Source organism: Bombina bombina, chromosome 3 (assembly GCF_027579735.1).
Source record: "Bombina bombina isolate aBomBom1 chromosome 3, aBomBom1.pri, whole genome shotgun sequence".
Classification (NCBI taxonomy): domain Eukaryota; kingdom Metazoa; phylum Chordata; class Amphibia; order Anura; family Bombinatoridae; genus Bombina; species Bombina bombina.
In genome coordinates, this window is record NC_069501.1 from 441,726,791 (window position 1) to 441,747,118 (window position 20,328).

The following is a 20,328-nucleotide window of genomic DNA, read 5'->3' on the forward strand; positions in this document are numbered from 1 at the left end:
ACAGGGTATTGTGGTATTTCCTTATTTGGACGATATCTTGGTACTTGCTCAGTCTTCACATTTAGCAGAATCTCATACGAATCGACTTGTGTTGTTTCTTCAAGATCATGGTTGGAGGATCAATTTACCAAAAAGTTCATTGATTCCTCAGACAAGGGTAACCTTTTTAGGCTTTCAGATAGATTCAGTGTCCATGACTCTGTCTTTGACAAACAAGAGACGTCTAAAGTTGATATCAGCTTGTCGAAACCTTCAGTCACAATCATTCCCTTCGGTAGCTTTATGCATGGAAATTCTAGGTCTTATGACTGCAGCATCGGACGCGATCCCCTTTGCTCGTTTTCACATGCGACCTCTTCAGCTCTGTATGCTGAACCAGTGGGGCAGGGATTACACAAAGATATCTCAATTAATATCTTTAACACCGATTGTACGACACTCTCTGATGTGGTGGACAGATCACCATCGTTTAGTTCAGGGGGCTTCTTTTGTTCTTCCGACCTGGACTGTAATTTCAACAGATGCAAGTCTGACAGGTTGGGGAGCTGTTTGGGGGTCTCTGACAGCACAAGGGGTTTGGGAATCTCAGGGAGGTGAGATTACCGATCAATATTTTGGAACTCCGTGCAATTTTCATAGCTCTTCAGTCATGGCCTCTTCTAAAGAGAGAATCGTTCATTTGTTTTCAGACAGATAATGTCACAACTGTGGCATACATCAATCATCAAGGAGGGACTCACAGTCCTCTGGCTATGAAGGAAGTATCTTGAATTCTGGTATGGGCGGAATCCAGCTCCTGTCTAGTATCTGCGGTTCATATCCCAGGTATAGACAATTGGGAAGCGGATTATCTCAGCCGCCAAACGTTACATCCGGGCGAATGGTCTCTTCACCCAGAGGTATTTCTTCAGATTGTTCAAATGTGGGGACTTCCAGAAATAGATCTGATGGCCTCTCATCTAAACAAGAAACTTCCCAGGTATCTGTCCAGATCCAGGGATCCTCAAGCGGAAGCAGTGGATGCATTGTCACTTCCTTGGAAGTATCATCCTGCCTATATCTTTCCGCCTCTAGTTCTTCTTCCAAGAGTAATCTCCAAGATTCTGAAGGAATGCTCGTTTGTTCTGCTGGTAGCTCCAGCATGGCCTCACAGGTTTTGCTATGCGGATCTTGTCCGGATGGTCTCTTGCCAACCGTGGACTCTTCCGTTAAGACCAGACCTTTTGTCGCAAGGTCCTTTTTTCCATCAGGATCTCAAATCCTTAAATTTAAAGGTATGGAGATTGAACGCTTGATTCTTAGTCAAAGAGGTTTCTCTGACTCTGTGATTAATACTATGTTACAGGCTCGTAAATCTGTATCTAGGGAGATATATTATAGAGTCTGGAAGACTTATATTTCTTGGTGTCTTTCTCATCATTTTTCCTGGCATTCTTTTAGAATTCCGAGAATTTTACAATTTCTTCAGGATGGTTTGGATAAAGGTTTGTCTGCAAGTTCCTTGAAAGGACAAATCTCTGCTCTTTCTGTTCTTTTTCACAGAAAGATTGTTAATCTTCCTGATATTCTTTGTTTTGTACAAGCTTTGGTTCGTATAAAACCTGTCATTAAGTCAATTTCTCCTCCTTGGAGTTTGAATTTGGTTCTGGGGGCTCTTCAAGCTCCTCCGTTTGAACCTATGCATTCGTTGGACATCAAATTACTTTATTGGAAAGTTTTGTTCCTTTTGGCTATCTCTTCTGCCAGACGAGTTTCTGAATTATCTGCTCTTTCTTGTGAGTCTCCTTTTCTGATTTTTCATCAGGATAAGGCGGTGTTGCGAACTTCTTTTAAATTTTTACCTAAGGTTGTGAATTCTAACAACATTAGTAGAGAAATTGTGGTTCCTTCATTCTGTCCTAATCCTAAGAATTCTAAGGAGAGATCATTGCATTCTTTGGATGTTGTTAGAGCTTTGAAATATTATGTTGAAGCTACTAAGAATTTCCGAAAGACTTCTAGTCTATTTGTTATCTTTTCCGGTTCTAGGAAAGGTCAGAAGGCCTCTGCCATTTCTTTGGCATCTTGGTTGAAATCTTTAATTCATCATGCTTATGTCGAGTTGGGTAAAACTCCGCCTCAAAGGATTACAGCTCATTCTACTAGGTCAGTTTCTACTTCCTGGGCGTTTAGGAATGAGGCTTCGGTTGATCAGATTTGCAAAGCAGCAACTTGGTCTTCTTTGCATACTTTTACTAAATTCTACCATTTTGATGTGTTTTCTTCTTCTGAAGCTGTTTTTGGTAGAAAAGTACTTCAGGCAGCTGTTTCGGTTTGAATCTTCTGCTTATAATTTAAACTTTATTTTGGGTGTGGATTATTTTTCAGCGGAATTGGCTGTCTTTATTTTATCCCTCCCTCTCTAGTGACTCTTGCGTGGAAAGATCCACATCTTGGGTAGTCATTATCCCATACGTCACTAGCTCATGGACTCTTGCTAATTACATGAAAGAAAACATAATTTATGTAAGAACTTACCTGATAAATTCATTTCTTTCATATTAGCAAGAGTCCATGAGGCCCACCCTTTTTTGTGGTGGTTATGATTTTTTTGTATAAAGCACAATTATTCCAATTCCTTATTTTTTATTCTTTCGCACTTTTTTCTTATCACCCCACTTCTTGGCTATTCGTTAAACTGATTTGTGGGTGTGGTGAGGGGTGTATTTATAGGCATTTTGAGGTTTGGGAAACTTTGCCCCTCCTGGTAGGAATGTATATCCCATACGTCACTAGCTCCTGGACTCTTGCTAATATGAAAGAAATTAATTTATCAGGTAAGTTCTTACATAAATTATGTTTTTTTGCCTTTTGTTCAGCAAGGTCATTATATGTCCACGATAGACTTACAGGATGCATATCTTCACATTCTGATTCATCCAGATCACTATCGGTTTCTGAGATTTTCTTTTCTAGACATGACAAGAGACAAATGAAATTGGTTTCAGCTTGTCGAAACCTTCAGTCTCAATCATTCCCTTAAAGGGACACTGAACCCAATTTTTTTTTTCTTTCTTGATTCAGATAGAACATGCAATTTTAAACAACTTTCTAATTTACTCCTATTATCAATTTTTCTTTGTTCTCTTGTTATCTTTATTTGAAAAAAGGGCATCTAAGCTTTTTGTTTGGTTTAGAACTCTGGACAGCACTTTTTTATTGGTGGATGAATTTATCCACCAATCGGCAAGGACAACCCAGGTTGTTCACCAAAAATGGGCCAACATCTAAACTTATATTCTTGCATTTCAAATAAAGATAGCAAGAGAATGAAGAAAATGTGATAATAGGAGTACATTAGAAAGTTGCTTAAAATTGCATGCTCTATCTGAATGATGAAAGAAAAAATTTGGGTTCAGTGTCCCTTTTAAGTGGCGATCCACTTTGCTCGTTTTCACATGAGACCTCTACAGCTTTGTATGCTGAATCAATGGTGCAGGGATTATACTCGGATATCACAATTGATATACTTAAATCCCAACATTCAACTCTCATTGACTTGGTGGTTAGACCATCATCGTTTAATTCAGGGGGCCTCTTTTGTTTGTCCTACCTGGACTGTGATCACAACAGATGCAAGTCTTTCAGGTTGGGGAGCTGTCTGGGGATCTCTGACAGCACAAGGGGTTTGGAAACCTCAAGAGGCGAGGTTACCAATCAATATTTTAGAACTCCGTGCTATTTTCAGGGCTCTTCAGGTTTGGCCTCTGTTAAAGAGGGAACCATTCATTTGTTTTCAGACAGACAATATCACAACTGTGGCATATGTCAATCATCAGGGTGGGACTCGCAGTCCCCTAGCTATGAAAGAAGTATCTTAGATACTTTCTTGGGCAGAATCCAGCTCTTGTCTAATTTCTGCGGTGCATATCCCAGGTGTAGACAATTGGGAAGCGGATTATCTCAGCCGTCAGACCTTACATCCAGGGGAGTGGTCTCTCCATCCAGATGTATTTTGTCAGTTACTTTGTACAGATGTGGGGTCTTCCAGAAATAGATCTGATGGCTTCTCATCTAAACAAGAAACTTCCCAGGTACCTGTCCAGGTCCAGGGATCCTCAGGCGGAGATGGTGGATGCTTTAGCAGTTTCTTGGTTTTACCAACCTGCTTATATTTTTCTGCCTCTAGTTCTTCTTCCAAAAGTGATCTCCAAGATCATTATGGAACAATCGTATGTGTTTCTGATAGCACCAGCGTGGTATCACAGGTTATGGTTTGCAGATCTTGTTCGGATGTCCAGTTGCCAGCCTTGGCCACTTCCTCTAAGACCAGACCTTCTGTCTCAAGGGCTGTTTTTCATCAGGATCTCAAATCGCTAAATTTGAAGGTATGGAAATCGAACGCTTAGTGCTTAGTCATAGAGGTTTCTCTGACTCAGTGATTAATACTATGCTACAGGCTCGTAAGTCTGTTTCAAGAAAAATATTTATAATCGAGTTTGGAAGACCTATATTTAATGGTGTTCTTCTCATAAATTCTCCTGGCATTTTTTTTATAATTCCTAGAATTTTACAGTTTCTTCAGGATGGTTTGGATAAAGGTTTGTCTGCAAGTACTTTGAAGTAACAAATCTCTGCTCTTTCCGTTTTATTTCATAGAAAGATTGCTAAGCTTCCTGATATTCACTGTTTTGTTCAGGCTTTGGTTCGTATCAAGCCTGTTATTAAATCAATCTCTCCTCCTTGGAGTCTTAATTTAGCTTTGAAGACTTTACAGGCTCCTCCTTTTGAGCCTATGCATGCTTTGGATATTAAACTACTTTCTTGGAAAGTGTTGTTTCTTTTGGCTATCTCTTCAGCTAGAAGAGTTTCCGAATTGTCTGCTCTCTCTTGTGAATCTCCTTTTCTGATTTTTCATCAGGATAAGGCTGTTTTGCGGACTTTGTTTAAATTTCTTCCTAAGGTTGTGAATTCTAACAACATTAGTAGAGAAATTGTTGTTCCTTCCTTGTGACCTAATTCCAAGAATGCTCTTGAAAGATCTTTGCATTCTTTGGATGTTGTAAGAGCTTTGAAATATTATGTTGAAGCTACTAAAGATTTCAGGAAGACTTCTAGTCTATTTGTTGTCTTCTCTGGTTCTAGGAAAGGGCAGAAAACTTCTGCCATTTCTTTGGCATCTTGGTTGAAGCTTTTGATTGATAAAGCTTATTTGGAGGCGGGACAGTCCCCCACCTCAGAGGATCACAGCTCATTCTCATTCTAAGCCTCCACTTCTTGGGCTTTTAAGAATGAAGCTTGAGTTGATCAGATTTGCAAAGCAGCAACTTGGTCTTCTTTGCATACATTTACAAAAAATATAAAAGCACAATTATATTTTCAGTTCTTCTTTTTTGTATGTTTTTTTTTACTCCTTATTTTATCACCCCACTTCTTGGCTATTCGTTAAACTGAATTGTGGGTGTGGTGAGGGGTGTATTTATAGGCATTTTAAGGTTTGGGAAACTTTGCCCCTCCTGGTAGGATTGTATATCCCATACGTCACTAGCTCATGGACTCTTGCCAATTACATGAAAGAAATTAATTTATCAGGTAAGTTCTTACATAAATTATGTTTTTTTTTAAGTTATTAACTTGGAAAGTGTGAGTTTCAGAATTGTCTGCCCTCCAGTGTGACTCACCTTATCTGTGGGTTTTCTTCGGATAAGGCTGTACTTCGAACAAAGATGGGGTTTTTACCTAAGGTTATCTCAACCCACAATATCAAATATCAAATTGTTGTTCTGTCGCAATTCTTCTTTTTCCAAATAGAGGTTATTGCATAATCTGGATGTTGTTAGAGCTTTAAAGTTTTCTCTTAATGCTACCAAGGATTTCTGTCAGTCATCTTCCTTGTTTATTCTTTTTGCTGGAAAGTGCAAAGGTCTGAAGGCCACAGCAGTTACTCTTTCTTTCTGGCCCATCCTGGATTACGGCACATTCTACCCGTGCAATGTCTACTTCCTAAGCCTTCAAGAATGACGCTTCAGTGCAACAGATATGTAAGGCTGATACCTGGTCTTTGTTACATACTTTCACAAAATGTCACCAATTTTATGTTTTTGCCTAAGCAGAGGCATCTTTTGGGGGAGAGGTTCTTCAGGAAGTGGTGCCTAGTATTTAAAGGGATACTAAACTTAATTTCTTTCATGTAATTAGCAAGAGTCCATGAGCTAGTGACGTATGGGATATACATTCCTACCAGGAGGGGCAAAGTTTCCCAAACCTCAAAATGCCTATAAATACACCCCTCACCACACCCACAAATCAGTTTTACAAACTTTGCCTCCTATGGAGGTGGTGAAGTAAGTTTGTGCTAGATTCTACGTTGATATGCGCTCCGCAGCAGGTTGGAGCCCGGTTTTCCTCTCAGCGTGCAGTGAATGTCAGAGGGATGTGAGGAGAGTATTGCCTATTTGAATTCAATGATCTCCTTCTACGGGGTCTATTTCATAGGTTCTCTGTTATCGGTCGTAGAGATTCATCTCTTACCTCCCTTTTCAGATCGACGATATACTCTTATTTATATACCATTACCTCTGCTGATTTTCGTTTCAGTACTGGTTTGGCTTTCTACAACATGTAGATGAGTGTCCTGGGGTAAGTAAATCTTATTTTCTGTGACACTCTAAGCTATGGTTGGGCACTTTTTTATAAAGTTCTAAATATATGTATTCAAACATTTATTTGCCTTGACTCAGGATGTTCAACATTCCTTATTTCAGACAGTCAGTTTCATATTTGGGATAATGCATATGAATAAATCAATTTTTTTCTCACCTTAAAAATTTGACTTTTTCCCTGTGGGCTGTTAGGCTCGCGGGGGCTGAAAATGCTTCATTTTATTGCGTCATTCTTGGCGCAAATTTTTTTTTTCTGTTTCCGGCGTCATACGTGTCGCCGGAAGTTGCGTCATTTTTGACGTTCTTTTGCGCCAAAAGTGTCGGCGTTCCGGATGTGGCGTCATTTTTGGCGCCAAAAGCATTTAGGCGCCAAATAATGTGGGCGTCATTTTTGGCGCTAAAAAAATATGGGCGTCGCTATTGTCTCCACATTATTTAAGTCTCATTTTTTTATTGCTTCTGGTTGCTAGAAGCTTGTTCACTGGCATTTTTTTCCCATTCCTGAAACTGTCATTTAAGGAATTTGATCAATTTTGCTTTATATGTTGTTTTTTCTATTACATATTGCAAGATGTCCCACGTTGAAGCTGAGTCAGAAGATACTTCTGGAAAATCGCTGCCTGGGGCTGGAGCTACCAAAGCCATGTGTTCAGCTAGAAACCAGTAGTGCATTGCTGCTCCTTCAACAAATGATACCAAGCGAATGAAGCAAATTTGATAATAGAAGTAAATTGGAAAGTTGTTTAAAATTGTATGTTCTTCTTAAATCATGAAAGAAACATTTTGGGATTCCTATTCCTTCTAAGGACTGCCTTTCCCTCCCTAAATATTTTGTGGACTCCACAGCTTGGATACTGGTTTCCCATAGCTTATAAATGGAATTTGTGGACTCTCACTGCCATTAGAAAGAAAATATAATTTATGCATACACAATAAATTCTTTTCTTTCACGAACCCACCCTGAAATACTGTAGTGTCTCAAGACACCTCCTTTACTCCTTTAATGTCTATTTCCTTATCACGGCTTGAATTACTGGTAGGATGTGGGAAGTGGGAGGAATATTCAATGCTCTGTATGGAGTGTCTTTGCCTCCTCCTGGTGGCCAGGTGAAGTATTTCCCATAGTTTTTGAATGGAATTTGTGAGTTTTTTTTTTTTTTTTTAAGTTTTAATTGGTCTTCTTGAATGTGTTTCCCCTTTACTTCCTATAAATTTTACCTCGCACATGACACACCAATCTGCAGCTGTATTCCATAACTTAATTCCTTGCAATAAATCTCATATAATTACAAAATAAAATTAAAATAAGGTGTAAGTTGTCAATGTTCAAAACAAAATTGTATTATAGCATAATACAAAAACATGTTTAATAGTTTCAATGCTTGGCACAAATTGTATAACTTTTATAGATCAATATTTCATGTTTCAGATTTCCCAGAATGATGTCCAGACAGCCAATGACGTTGAACTCACCCACAGGAAAGTGTCCCAGGTGTTAGAATATGAGAGAGAGGTAATGGCTTATGAAACCTATGCTAAGAATTCTGAAATCTTCAACCTAGGCACTCACTTGTATACTGTTTTAATCCCCTTTCTGCAGCTTAGTGATCTCTTGGAGGAAAAGAGAAGAGAGGTGCAAAGGGATCATGAGACAAAGATGGCGAGACTGAAGGAGCAGCATGATCAGGAGCAAGAGAGAGTGCAGTCCCAGTATGAGGAGCAGGTAATGGCTTTTATCGGTAAACCTGCAGCTCATATACATTGCAATTAAATTCTTACATTCTGTTCACATTAATATTTCACAGGGGAGGGAGAAATAACAGGTGTCATACTCTCCTTCTTGGCTGATTTGTCTCTGTGACCCATCCTATCCTCTTTGGTACCTTTGTCACCTTGCACTGAAAAGAACAAAATGCATGTTAGTTAGCTATCCTACCTATTTACTATTCACTCAGGAGCATAATCTGCGAACCCAGATGCTAGAGATGCTACAAGAAGAACGGAGAAGGATGTTGCAAATTCATGAACAAGAACTGGAGGCAGAACGTCAGATCCTGGAAACAAATCAGGAGGAGAGACGTTGTGCTTACCAAGACAAGGTGACTAGAACCTGAATATCAGAACTAAGGCTAGAGTTCTACAGAATTGTTACACATCTGAAGACCATTTCACAGTCACTTAACTGATTCTATTTGATTCTATATTTCTGTAGGAGACTCAACTGCAGGCCTTGGAGCAAAAGCAACAGATTCGAAGGAAGCATCTAGAGGCAGAAACATTGCAGATAGACATCCAGGTGAGAGATTTCAGGACACAAAGTGATTAGATACGGGAGAGTGTAGTATAAGTCAGCGGACATGTAACCAAATCTTTATACATCTGTCACACCAGGAGGATGTTTTAAAAAAAAGAAGAGAACAACTGGATGAACAGGAGCTGGAGCTAGAGAAGAGAGCTGAGGTGAGTGTAGTCAAAGAATCTGAGTTCTATACTTTTAGATTTTAAATTGATCAATTTATCATATGGTCTTTTCATTAGACATTTTAGAGGTGTTTTTGATCTGTCCTTCTGGTTCTTCCCAGGGTTTGGAAACTTCACGTCTCAGTCGGCATGTGCAGGACAATAAAGAACAGCTACTTCGTAAATCAGTCCGACAAATAGAGAGAGAATTTGAGGAGATTAAAGGTCAAAAAACTGAGCTTGAAACTGAGATACAATTGTTACAGTCTCGCCGTGAACGATTGCAGAAAATAGTAAGGTAACTAAGAAAGGCACACACTGCCTTTCCAGACAAAGTCGGCCACCTACTCAAATCCTTTCTGAACCCATTTTGACACCTGAAAACTGGCAGACCTCGGCAGACACCCACACCATTAGATCAGACATCAACCACTATAAATAAATGTTTGTTCATAACTGCTCAAACAACTATATACTAGCAGAGTTTTTGCCGATACCTTTACACTGGCTTTTCAAACTCATATGCTTTCCATCCTTGCTGCCTGGGCCCACTCAGACATGCTCTCTCTTGCAGATTTTCCACTCAAGCACGTGCAGTCTTGTGTCTGAGCATGCACAGAATTGCACCTATTAAAACACCTGCAGTTTCTCCAACATTGGTGTGTCCAGTCCACGGCGTCATCCTTACTTGTGGGAATATCTCTTCCCCAACAGGAAATGGCAAAGAGTCCCAGCAAAGCTGGCCATATAGTCCCTCCTAGGCTCCGCCCACCCCAGTCATTCTCTTTGCCGTTGCACAGGCAACATCTACACGGAGATGGTTAAGAGTATGTGGTGTTTAGTTGTAGTTTTTTTATTCTACTATCAAGAGTTTGTTATTTTAAAATAGTGCTGGTATGTACTATTTACTCTGAAACAGAAAAAGATGAAGATTTCTGTTTGTGAGAGGAAGATGATTTTAGCAGACAGTAACTAAAATCGATTGCTGTTTCCACATAGGACTGTTGAGATGAAGTAACTTCAGTTGGGGGAAACAGTTAGCAGACTTTTCTGCTTAAGGTATGACTAGCCATATTTCTAACAAGACTGTGTAATGCTGGAAGGCTGTCATTTCCCCTCATGGGGACCGGTAAGCCATTTTCTTAGTCTCAAACAGAATAAAGGGCTTAATATGGGCTATAAAACTGGTAGACACTTTTATGGGCTAAATCGATTGCTTTATTTGGACATTTTATACATTTTTATGCTGATAATTCACACTTATAAACTTGGGGAACGTTTTTAATGTCAGGCACTATGTTGGACACCTTTTCCAGTCAGGAAGGGCCTTCCCAGTTGTAGGCAATGCCTCATTTTCGCGCCATTACTGCGCAGTTGTTTTTTAGAGCAAGACATGCAGATGCATGTCTGAGGACCTGAAAGTGGTTGGAAAAGTTCCTAGAAGGCGTCATTTGGTATCGTATTCCCCTCTGGGCTTGGTAAAGTCACAGCAAAGGCTGTAACTGGGACGGTATAGGGGTTAAATCTGTAACCGGTTTCGTTATTTTAAGGGTTAAAGCTCTGAAAATTGGTGTGCAATACTTTTAATGCTTTAAGACACTGTGGTGAAATTTTGGTAAATTTTGAACAATTCCTTCATATTTTTTCGCATATTCATTAATTAAGTGTGCTCTGTTTAAAATTTAAAGAGACAGTAACGGTTTTGTTTTAAAACGGTTTTTGTGCTTTATTGACAAGTTTAAGCCTGTTTAACATGTCTGTGCCTTCAGATAAGCTATGTTCTTTATGTATGAAAGTCAATGTGTCTCCCCCTTCAAAATTGTGTGATAATTGTGCCATAGCGTCCAAACAAAGTAAGGACAGTACTGCCACAGTTAGTAAAGTTGCCCAAGATGATTCATCAGATGAAGGGAGTAGACATAGTTCTACATCATCTCCTTCTGTGTCTACGCCAGTTTTGCCCACGCAGGAGGCCCCTAGTACTTCTAGCGCGCCAATGCTTATTACCATGCAACAATTGACGGCTGTAATGGATAACTCCATAGCTAATATTTTATCCAAAATGCCTGCATATCAGAGAGAGCGCGATTGCTCTGTTTTAAACACTGAAGAGCAGGAGGGCGCTGATGATAATGTTTCTGTCATACCCTCACACCAATCTGAAGGGGCCATGAGGGAGGTTTTGTCAGATGGGGAAATTTCAGATTCAGAAAAAATTTCTCAACAGGCTGAACCTGATGTTGTGACATTTAAATTTAAATTAGAACATCTCCGCGCACTGCTTAAGGAGGTGTTATCTACTCTGGATGATTGTGACAACTTGGTCATTCCAGAAAAATTATGCAAGATGGACAAGTTCCTAGAGGTTCCGGTGCACCCCGACGCTTTTCCTACACCCAAGCGGGTGGCGGACATAGTGAATAAGGAGTGGGAGAAGCCCGGCATACCTTTTGTTCCCCCTCCTATATTTAAGAAATTATTTCCTATGGTCGACCCAAGAAAAGACTTATGGCAGACAGTCCCTAAGGTCGAGGGGGCAGTTTCTACTTTAAACAAGCGCACTACTATTCCTATTGAGGATAGTTGTGCTTTCAAAGATCCTATGGATAAAAAATTGGAGGGTTTGCTTAAAAAGATTTTTGTACAGCAAGGTTACCTTCTACAACCCATTTCGTGCATTGTTCCTGTCACTACAGCAGCGTGGTTCTGGTTCGAGGAACTAGAAAAGTCGCTCAGTAGAGAGACTCCATATGAGGAGGTTATGGACAGAGTTCACGCACTTAAGTTGGCTAACTCTTTTATTTTAGATGCCGCTTTGCAATTAGCTAGATTAGCGGCGAAAAATTCAGGGTTTGCAATTGTGGCGCGCAGAGCGCTTTGGCTAAAGTCTTGGTCAGCGGATGTATCATCCAAGACAAAATTGCTTAACATCCCCTTCAAGGGTAAAACTCTCTTTGGACCAGAATTGAAAGAGATTATCTCAGACATCACTGGGGGAAAGGGCCACGCCCTCCCACAAGATAGGCCTTTCAAGGCCAAGAATAAGTCTAATTTTCGTTCCTTTCGTAATTTCAGGAACGGACCGGCCTCTAATTCTGCATCCTCTAAGCAAGAGGGTAATGCCTCACAGTCCAAGCCAGCCTGGAAACCGATGCAAGGCTGGAACAAGGGTAAGCAGACCAAGAAGCCTGCTACCGCTAACAAAACAGCATGAAGGAGTAGCCCCCGATCCGGGACCGGATCTAGTAGGGGGCAGACTCTCTCTCTTTGCCCAGGCTTGGGCAAGAGATGTTCAGGATCCCTGGGCGCTAGAAATAGTTTCTCAGGGTTATCTTCTGGAATTCAAGGAACTACCCCCAAGGGGAAGGTTCCACATGTCTCACTTATCCTCAAACCAAATAAAGAGACAGGCGTTCTTACATTGTGTAGAAGACCTGTTAAAGATGGGAGTGATACACCCAGTTCCAATGACGGAACAAGGAATGGGATTTTACTCAAATCTGTTTGTAGTTCCCAAAAAAGAGGGAACCTTCAGACCAATTCTGGATTTAAAGATCCTAAACAAATTTCTCAGGGTACCATCGTTCAAAATGGAAACCATTCAAACGATTCTACCCACTATCCAGGAAGGTCAATTTATGACTACCGCGGATCTAAAGGATGCGTACCTACATATTCCTATCCACAAAGAACATCATCAGTTCCTAAGGTTCGCCTTTCTGGATAAACATTACCAGTTTGTGGCCCTCCCATTCGGATTAGCCACTGCTCCAAGGATTTTCACAAAGGTACTCGGGTCCCTTCTAGCGGTCCTAAGACCGAGGGGCATTGCAGTAGTACCATACTTGGACGACATTCTAATACAAGCGTCGTCCCTTTCAAAAGCAAAGGCTCATACAGACATCGTTCTTGCCTTTCTCAGATCTCACGGATGGAAGGTGAACATAGAAAAAAGTTATCTGTCTCCGTCAACAAGAGTTCCCTTCTTGGGAACAATAATAGATTCCTTAGAAATGAGGATTTTCCTGACAGATGTCAGAAAGTCAAAACTTCTAAGCGCTTGTCAAGTTCTCCATTCTGTTCCACGTCCTTCCATAGCTCAGTGCATGGAAGTAGTAGGGTTGATGGTTGCAGCAATGGACATAGTTCCTTTTGCGCGAATTCATCTAAGACCATTACAACTGTGCATGCTGAAACAGTGGAATGGGGACTATACAGACTTGTCTCCAATGATTCAAGTAGATCAGAAGACCAGAGATTCACTCCGTTGGTGGCTAACCCTGGACCACCTATCCCAGGGAATGAGCTTCCGCAGACCAGAGTGGGTCATCGTCACGACCAACGCCAGTCTAGTGGGCTGGGGCGCGGTCTGGGAATCCCTGAAAGCTCAGGGAATATGGTCTCGGGAAGAGTCTCTTCTCCCGATAAACATTCTGGAACTAAGAGCAATATTCAATGCTCTCAGGGCTTGGCCTCAGCTTGCAAAGGACAGATTCATAAGATTCCAATCAGACAACATGACGACTGTTGCGTATATCAATCATCAGGGGGGAACAAGGAGTTCCCTGGCGATGAAAGAAGTGACCAAAATAATACAATGGGCGGAGGATCACTCCTGCCACCTATCTGCGATCCACATCCCAGGTGTGGAAAACTGGGAAGCGGATTATCTGAGTCGTCAGACATTCCATCCGGGGGAGTGGGAACTCCACCCGGAGATCTTTGCCCAGTTGACTCAATTATGGGGCATTCCAGACATGGATCTGATGGCGTCTCGTCAGAACTTCAAGGTTCCTTGCTACGGGTCCAGATCCAGGGATCCCAAGGCGACTCTAGTGGATGCACTAGTAGCGCCTTGGACCTTCAACCTAGCTTATGTGTTTCCACCGTTTCCTCTCATTCCCAGGCTGGTAGCCAGGATCAAACAGGAGAGGGCCTCGGTGATCTTGATAGCTTCTGCGTGGCCACGCAGGACTTGGTATGCAGACCTGGTGAATATGTCATCGGTTCCACCATGGAAGCTACCTTTGAGACAGGACCTTCTTGTTCAGGGTCCATTCGAACATCCAAATCTGGTCTCCCTCCAGCTGACGGCTTGGAGATTGAACGCTTGATTCTATCAAAGCGTGGGTTTTCAGATTCTGTGATAGATACTCTGGTTCAAGCCAGAAAACCGGTAACTAGAAAGATTTACCATAAAATATGGAAAAGATATATCTGCTGGTGTGAATCCAAGGGATTCCCATGGAATAAGATAAAAATTCCTAAGATTCTTTCCTTTCTGCAAGAAGGTTTGGATAAAGGATTATCTGCGAGTTCTCTAAAGGGACAGATTTCTGCTTTATCTGTCTTACTACACAAACGACTGGCAGCTGTGCCAGATGTTCAAGCATTTGTTCAGGCTCTGGTTAAGTCTGGTTAGTTTAAATCTAGTTCTTTCAGTTCTTCAAGGGGTTCCGTTTGAACCTCTACATTCCATAGATATTAAGTTGTTATCTTGGAAAGTTTTGTTTTTGGTTGCTATTTCTTCTGCTAGAAGAGTTTCAGAGTTATCTGCTCTGCAGTGTTCTCCGCCCTATCTGGTGTTCCATGCAGATAAGGTGGTTTTGCGTACTAAGCCTGGTTTTCTTCCAAAGGTTGTTTCTAACAAAAATATTAACCAGGAGATAATTGTACCTTCTTTGTGTCCGAATCCAGTTTCAAAGAAGGAACGTTTGTTACACAATTTGGACGTAGTCCGTGCTCTAAAATTCTATTTAGAAGCTACAAAAGATTTCAGACAAACATCTTCTCTGTTTGTCGTCTATTCTGGTAAAAGGAGAGGTCAAAAAGCGACTTCTACCTCTCTTTCCTTTTGGCTTAAAAGCATCATCCGATTGGCTTACGAGACTGCCGGACGGCAGCCTCCTGAAAGAATCACAGCTCACTCCACTAGGGCTGTGGCTTCCACATGGGCCTTCAAGAACGAGGCTTCTGTTGATCAGATATGTAAGGCAGCGACTTGGTCTTCACTGCACACTTTTGCCAAATTTTTCAAATTTGATACTTTTGCTTCTTCAGAGGCTATTTTTGGGAGAAAGGTTTTGCAAGCCGTGGTGCCTTCCGTGTAGGTAACCTGATTTTCTCCCTCCCTTCATCCGTGTCCTAAAGCTTTGGTATTGGTTCCCACAAGTAAGGATGACGCCGTGGACTGGACACACCAATGTTGGAGAAAACAGAATTTATGCTTACCTGATAAATTACTTTCTCCAACGGTGTGTCCGGTCCACGGCCCGCCCTGGTTTTTTAATCAGGTCTGATGAATTATTTTCTCTAACTACAGTCACCACGGTACCATATGGTTTCTCCTATTTTTTCCTCCTGTCCGTCGGTCGAATGACTGGGGTGGGCGGAGCCTAGGAGGGACTATATGGCCAGCTTTGCTGGGACTCTTTGCCATTTCCTGTTGGGGAAGAGATATTCCCACAAGTAAGGATGACGCCGTGGACCGGACACACCGTTGGAGAAAGTAATTTATCAGGTAAGCATAAATTCTGTTTTTTACCTGGCCTCACTCCTGCACCGTTACCGGTTGATGCCAGCTATTCCTGTTTGGTCTCCTGCACTCTCACCTGTGGGGCCTGCTCAGGTTTGCACCCTTTTACCATCTGAACCTTCTCAGGCTTCCACCCTTTCACCGTCTGGGCTTACTCAGGTGGCACGAGTGGGCTGCTTCACTCGTGCCACCTGAGCCTGCTGAGCTACCTGCCCACTCACATTCTCTTTATCTGACTCCACTCAGAAATCCACAATCTATCTCAACATGCTCACAAAACCACACCCAACCTGCTTTAGCTCTCTCAGAGAACTTCAAAATATCTCTCTTGGACTGCACAGATATTTCCACATCTCCTCACACTGAAAATATTATTGATTCTTACAAAATGCTTGAAATCAGTGATTTAAAGTGTGAGGTTTTGCATATTAATCATTGATTGGATCCATAATCTAACATAATCACCAAGTTTAAATACAGTATACAGTAATCCACTTCTTATTTCCTTGCAGTGATTTAGATAAGGAGATCAGCTGCAAACGTAAACATCTAAATGATAAAGATAGTGAGACAGAGAAAATGGAGCCTGTACTTACCTTAGAAGACCTGACACGGACCAGGAAGTCTGTAAGTGGTTATTCATTGTTTGGTCACATCTGTATGTGGCTCATATAGCTCTTGCTGGAACCACTAAGGCTGTCTATCTCCACTGTGTGAGCTTGATTTCTTGCAATACATGTGAGCCTGGGTTCATTACCTTCACTCTGACTGCTGATCCACATTCACTGTGTTCTTCCCTTTAATTTTGTGCCAAAATCCATTTCTCCAACATTGGTGTGTCCGGTCCACGGCGTCATCCATAACTTGAGGGAATATTCTCTTCCCCAACAGGAAATGGCAAAGAGCACAGCAAAAGCTGTCCATATAGTCCCTCCTAGGCTCCGCCCACCCCAGTCATTCTCTTTGCCGTTGCACAGGCAACATCTCCACGGAGATGGTGAAGAATATGTGGTGATTAGTTGTAGTTTTTTATTCTACTATCAAGAGTTTGTTATTTTAATATAGTGCTGGTATGTACTATTTACTCTGAAACAGAAAAAGATGAAGAGTTCTGTTTGTGAGAGGAATATGATTTTAGCAGCAGTAACTAAAATCGTTTGCTATTTCCACATAGGACTGTTGAGATTAAATAACTTCAGTTGGGGGAAACAGTTAGCAGACTTTTCTGCTTAAGGTATGACTAGCCATTTTTCTAACAAGACTGTGTAATGCTGGAAGGCTGTCATTCCCCTCATGGGGACCGGTAAGCCATTTTCTTAATCAAACAGAATAAAGGGCTTAATGTGGGCTATAAAACTGGTAGACATTTTTATGGGCAAGATCGATTGCTTTATTTGGGCTTTTTATAAAGATTGATGTTGATATTCACACTTATAAAATTTGGGGAACGTTTTTTTAACGTCAGGCACTGGTTTAGACACCTTTTCAGTCAGGAAGGGCCTTCCCTGTAGTAGGCTGAGCCTCATTTTCGCGCCATTACTGCGCAGTTTCTTTTGAGAGCAGGACATGCAGCTGCATGTGTGTGGGTCTGAAAGTATTTGAAAAGGTTCCTAGAAGGCTTCATTTGGTATCGTATACCCCCTGGGTTTGGTAAAGTCGCAGCAAAGGCTGTAGCTGGGACTGTAGAGGGGTTAAAACTTTAACCGGCTCCGGTTTCTTCATTTTAAGGGTTAAAGGTCTCAAATTTGGGGTGCAATGCTTTCAATGCTTTAAGACACTGTGGTTAAATTTGAACAATTCCTTCATAGTTTTTCACATATTCAGTAATAAAGTGTGCACTGTTTAAAATTTAAAGAGACAGTAATGGTTTTTTTTAAAAACGTTTTTTGTACTTTATTGACAAGTTTAAGCCTGTTTAACATGTCTGTGCCTTCAGATAAGCTATGTTCTGTATGTATGGAAGCCAATGTGTCTCCCCCTTCAAAATTGTGTGATAATTGTGCCATAGCGTCCAAACAAAGTAAGGACAGTACTGCCACAGATAGTAAAGTTGCCCAAGATGATTCATCAGATGAAGGGAGTAGACATAGTTCTACATCATCTCCTTCTGTGTCTACACCAGTTTTGCCCACGCAGGAGGCCCCTAGTACTTCTAGCGCGCCAATGCTTATTACTATGCAACAATTGACGGCAGTAATGGATAACTCCATAGCAAATATTTTATCCAAAATGCCTGCATATCAGAGAAAGCGCGATTGCTCTGTTTTAAACACTGTAGAGCAGGAGGACGCTGATGATAATTGCTCTGTCATACCCTCACACCAATCTGAAGGGGCCGTGAGGGAGGTTTTGTCAGATGGGGAAATTTCAGATTCAGGTAGAATTTCTCAACAGGCAGAACCTGATGTTGTGACATTTAAATTTAAATTAGAGCATCTCCGCGCACTGCTTAAGGAGGTGCTATCTACTCTGGATGATTGTGACAACCTGGTCATTCCAGAAAAATTATGCAAGATGGACAAGTTCCTAGAGGTTCCGGTGCACACCGATGCTTTTCCTATACCCAAGCGGGTGGCGGACATAGTGAATAAGGAGTGGGAGAAGCCCGGCATACCTTTTGTTCCCCCTCCTATATTTAAGAAATTATTTCCTATGGTCGACCCCAGAAAGGACTTATGGCAGACAGTCCCTAAGGTCGAGGGGGCAGTTTCTACACTAGCCAAGCGCACTACTATTCCTATCGAGGATAATTGTGCTTTCAAAGATCCTATGGATAAAAAATTGGAGGGTTTGCTTGAAAAGATTTTTGTACAGCAAGGTTACCTCCTGCAACCTATTTCTTTCATGTAATTATCAAGAGTCCATGAGCTAGTGACGTATGGGATATACATTCCTACCAGGAGGGGCAAAGTTTCCCAAACCTCAAAATGCCTACAAATACACCCCTCACCACACCCACAAATCAGTTTTACAAACTTTGCCTCCTATGGAGGTGGTGAAGTAAGTTTGTGCTAGATTCTACGTTGATATACGCTCCGCAGCAGGTTGGAGCCCGGTTTTCCTCTCAGCGTGCAGTGAATGTCAGAGGGATGTGAGGAGAGTATTGCCTATTTGAATGCAGTGATCTCCTTCTACGGGGTCTATTTCATAGGTTCTCTGTTATCGGTCGTAGAGATTCATCTCTTACCTCCCTTTTCAGATCGACGATATACTCTTATATATATACCATTTCCTCTGCTGATTTTCGTTTCAGTACTGGTTTGGCTTTCTACAAACATGTAGATGAGTGTCCTGGGGTAAGTAAGTCTTATTTTCTGTGACACTCTAAGCTATGGTTGGGCACTTTTTTAATAAAGTTCTAAATATATGTATTCAAACATTTATTTGCCTTGACTCAGGATGTTCAACATTCCTTATTTTCAGACAGTCAGTTTCATATTTCGGATAATGCATTTGAATCAATCTTTTTTCTTACCTTAAAAATTTGACTTTTTTCCCTGTGGGCTGTTAGGCTCGCGGGGGCTGAAAATGCTTCATTTTATTGCGTCATTCTTGGCGCTGACTTTTTTGGCGCAAAAAATCTTTTCTGTTTCCGGCGTCATACGTGTCGCCGGAAGTTGCGTCATTTTTTGATGTTCTTTTGCGCCAAAAATGTCGGCGTTCCGGACGTGGCGTCATTTTTGGCGCCAAAAGCATTTAGGCGCCAAATAATGTGGGCGTCTTATTTGGCGCTAAAAGAATATGGGCGTCGCTTTTGTCTCCACATTATTTAAGTCTCATTTTTCTTTGCTTCTGGTTGCTAGAAGCTTGTTCCTTGGCATTTTTTCCCATTCCTGAAACTGTCACTTAAGGAATTTGATCAATTTTGCTTTATATGTTGTTTTTTCTCTTACATATTGCAAGATGTCTCACGTTGCATCTGAGTCAGAAGATACTTCAGGAAAATCGCTGTCTGGTGCTGGAACTACCAAAGCTAAGTGTATCTGCTGTAAACTTTTGGTAGTTGTTCCTCCAGCTGTTGTTTGTATTAATTGTCATGACAAACTTGTTAATGCAGATAATATTTCCTTTAGTAATGTACCATTACCTGTTGCAGTTCCATCAACATCTAATGTTCAGAGTGTTCCTGATAACATAAGAGATTTTGTTTCTGAATCCATCAAGAAGGCTATGTCTGTTATTCCTCCTTCTAGTAAACATAAAAAATCTTTTAAAACTTCTCTTTATACAGATGAATTTTTAAATGAACATCATCATTCTGATTCTAATGACTCTTCTGGTTCAGAGGATTCTGTCTCAGAGGTTGATGCTGATAAATCTTCATATTTATTTAAAATGGAATTTATTCGTTCTTTACTTAAAGAAGTACTAATTGCTTTAGAAATTGAGGATTCTGGTCCTCTTGATACTAAATCTAAACGTTTAGATAAGGTCTTTAAATCTCCTGTGGTTATTCCAGAAGTTTTTCCTGTTCCCGGTGCTATTTCTGAAGTAATTTCCAGAGAATGGAATAATTTGGGTAATTCATTTACCCCTTCTAAACGTTTTAAGCAATTATATCCTGTGCCGTCTGACAGATTAGAATTTTGGGACAAAATCCCTAAAGTTGATGAGGCTATTTCTACCCTTGCTAAACGTACTACTATTCCTACGTCAGATGGTACTTCGTTTAAGGATCCTTTAGATAGGAAA

At 41.1% G+C, this 20,328-nt stretch overlaps 1 protein-coding gene across 1 annotated transcript in view; it reads left to right on the forward strand.

The window, feature by feature from the left end:
- Positions 1-20,328, forward strand: part of LOC128653403 (centrosomal protein of 164 kDa-like) — a 262,023-nt gene that overhangs the window by 91,788 nt on the left and 149,907 nt on the right. Inside the window, exons 19-25 of the mRNA XM_053706655.1 lie at positions 8,071-8,154; positions 8,242-8,364; positions 8,597-8,740; positions 8,854-8,937; positions 9,033-9,101; positions 9,224-9,399; positions 16,149-16,263. Coding sequence (XP_053562630.1) covers positions 8,071-8,154; positions 8,242-8,364; positions 8,597-8,740; positions 8,854-8,937; positions 9,033-9,101; positions 9,224-9,399; positions 16,149-16,263 — 795 coding nt within the window. The remainder of the gene's footprint in view (positions 1-8,070; positions 8,155-8,241; positions 8,365-8,596; positions 8,741-8,853; positions 8,938-9,032; positions 9,102-9,223; positions 9,400-16,148; positions 16,264-20,328) is intronic.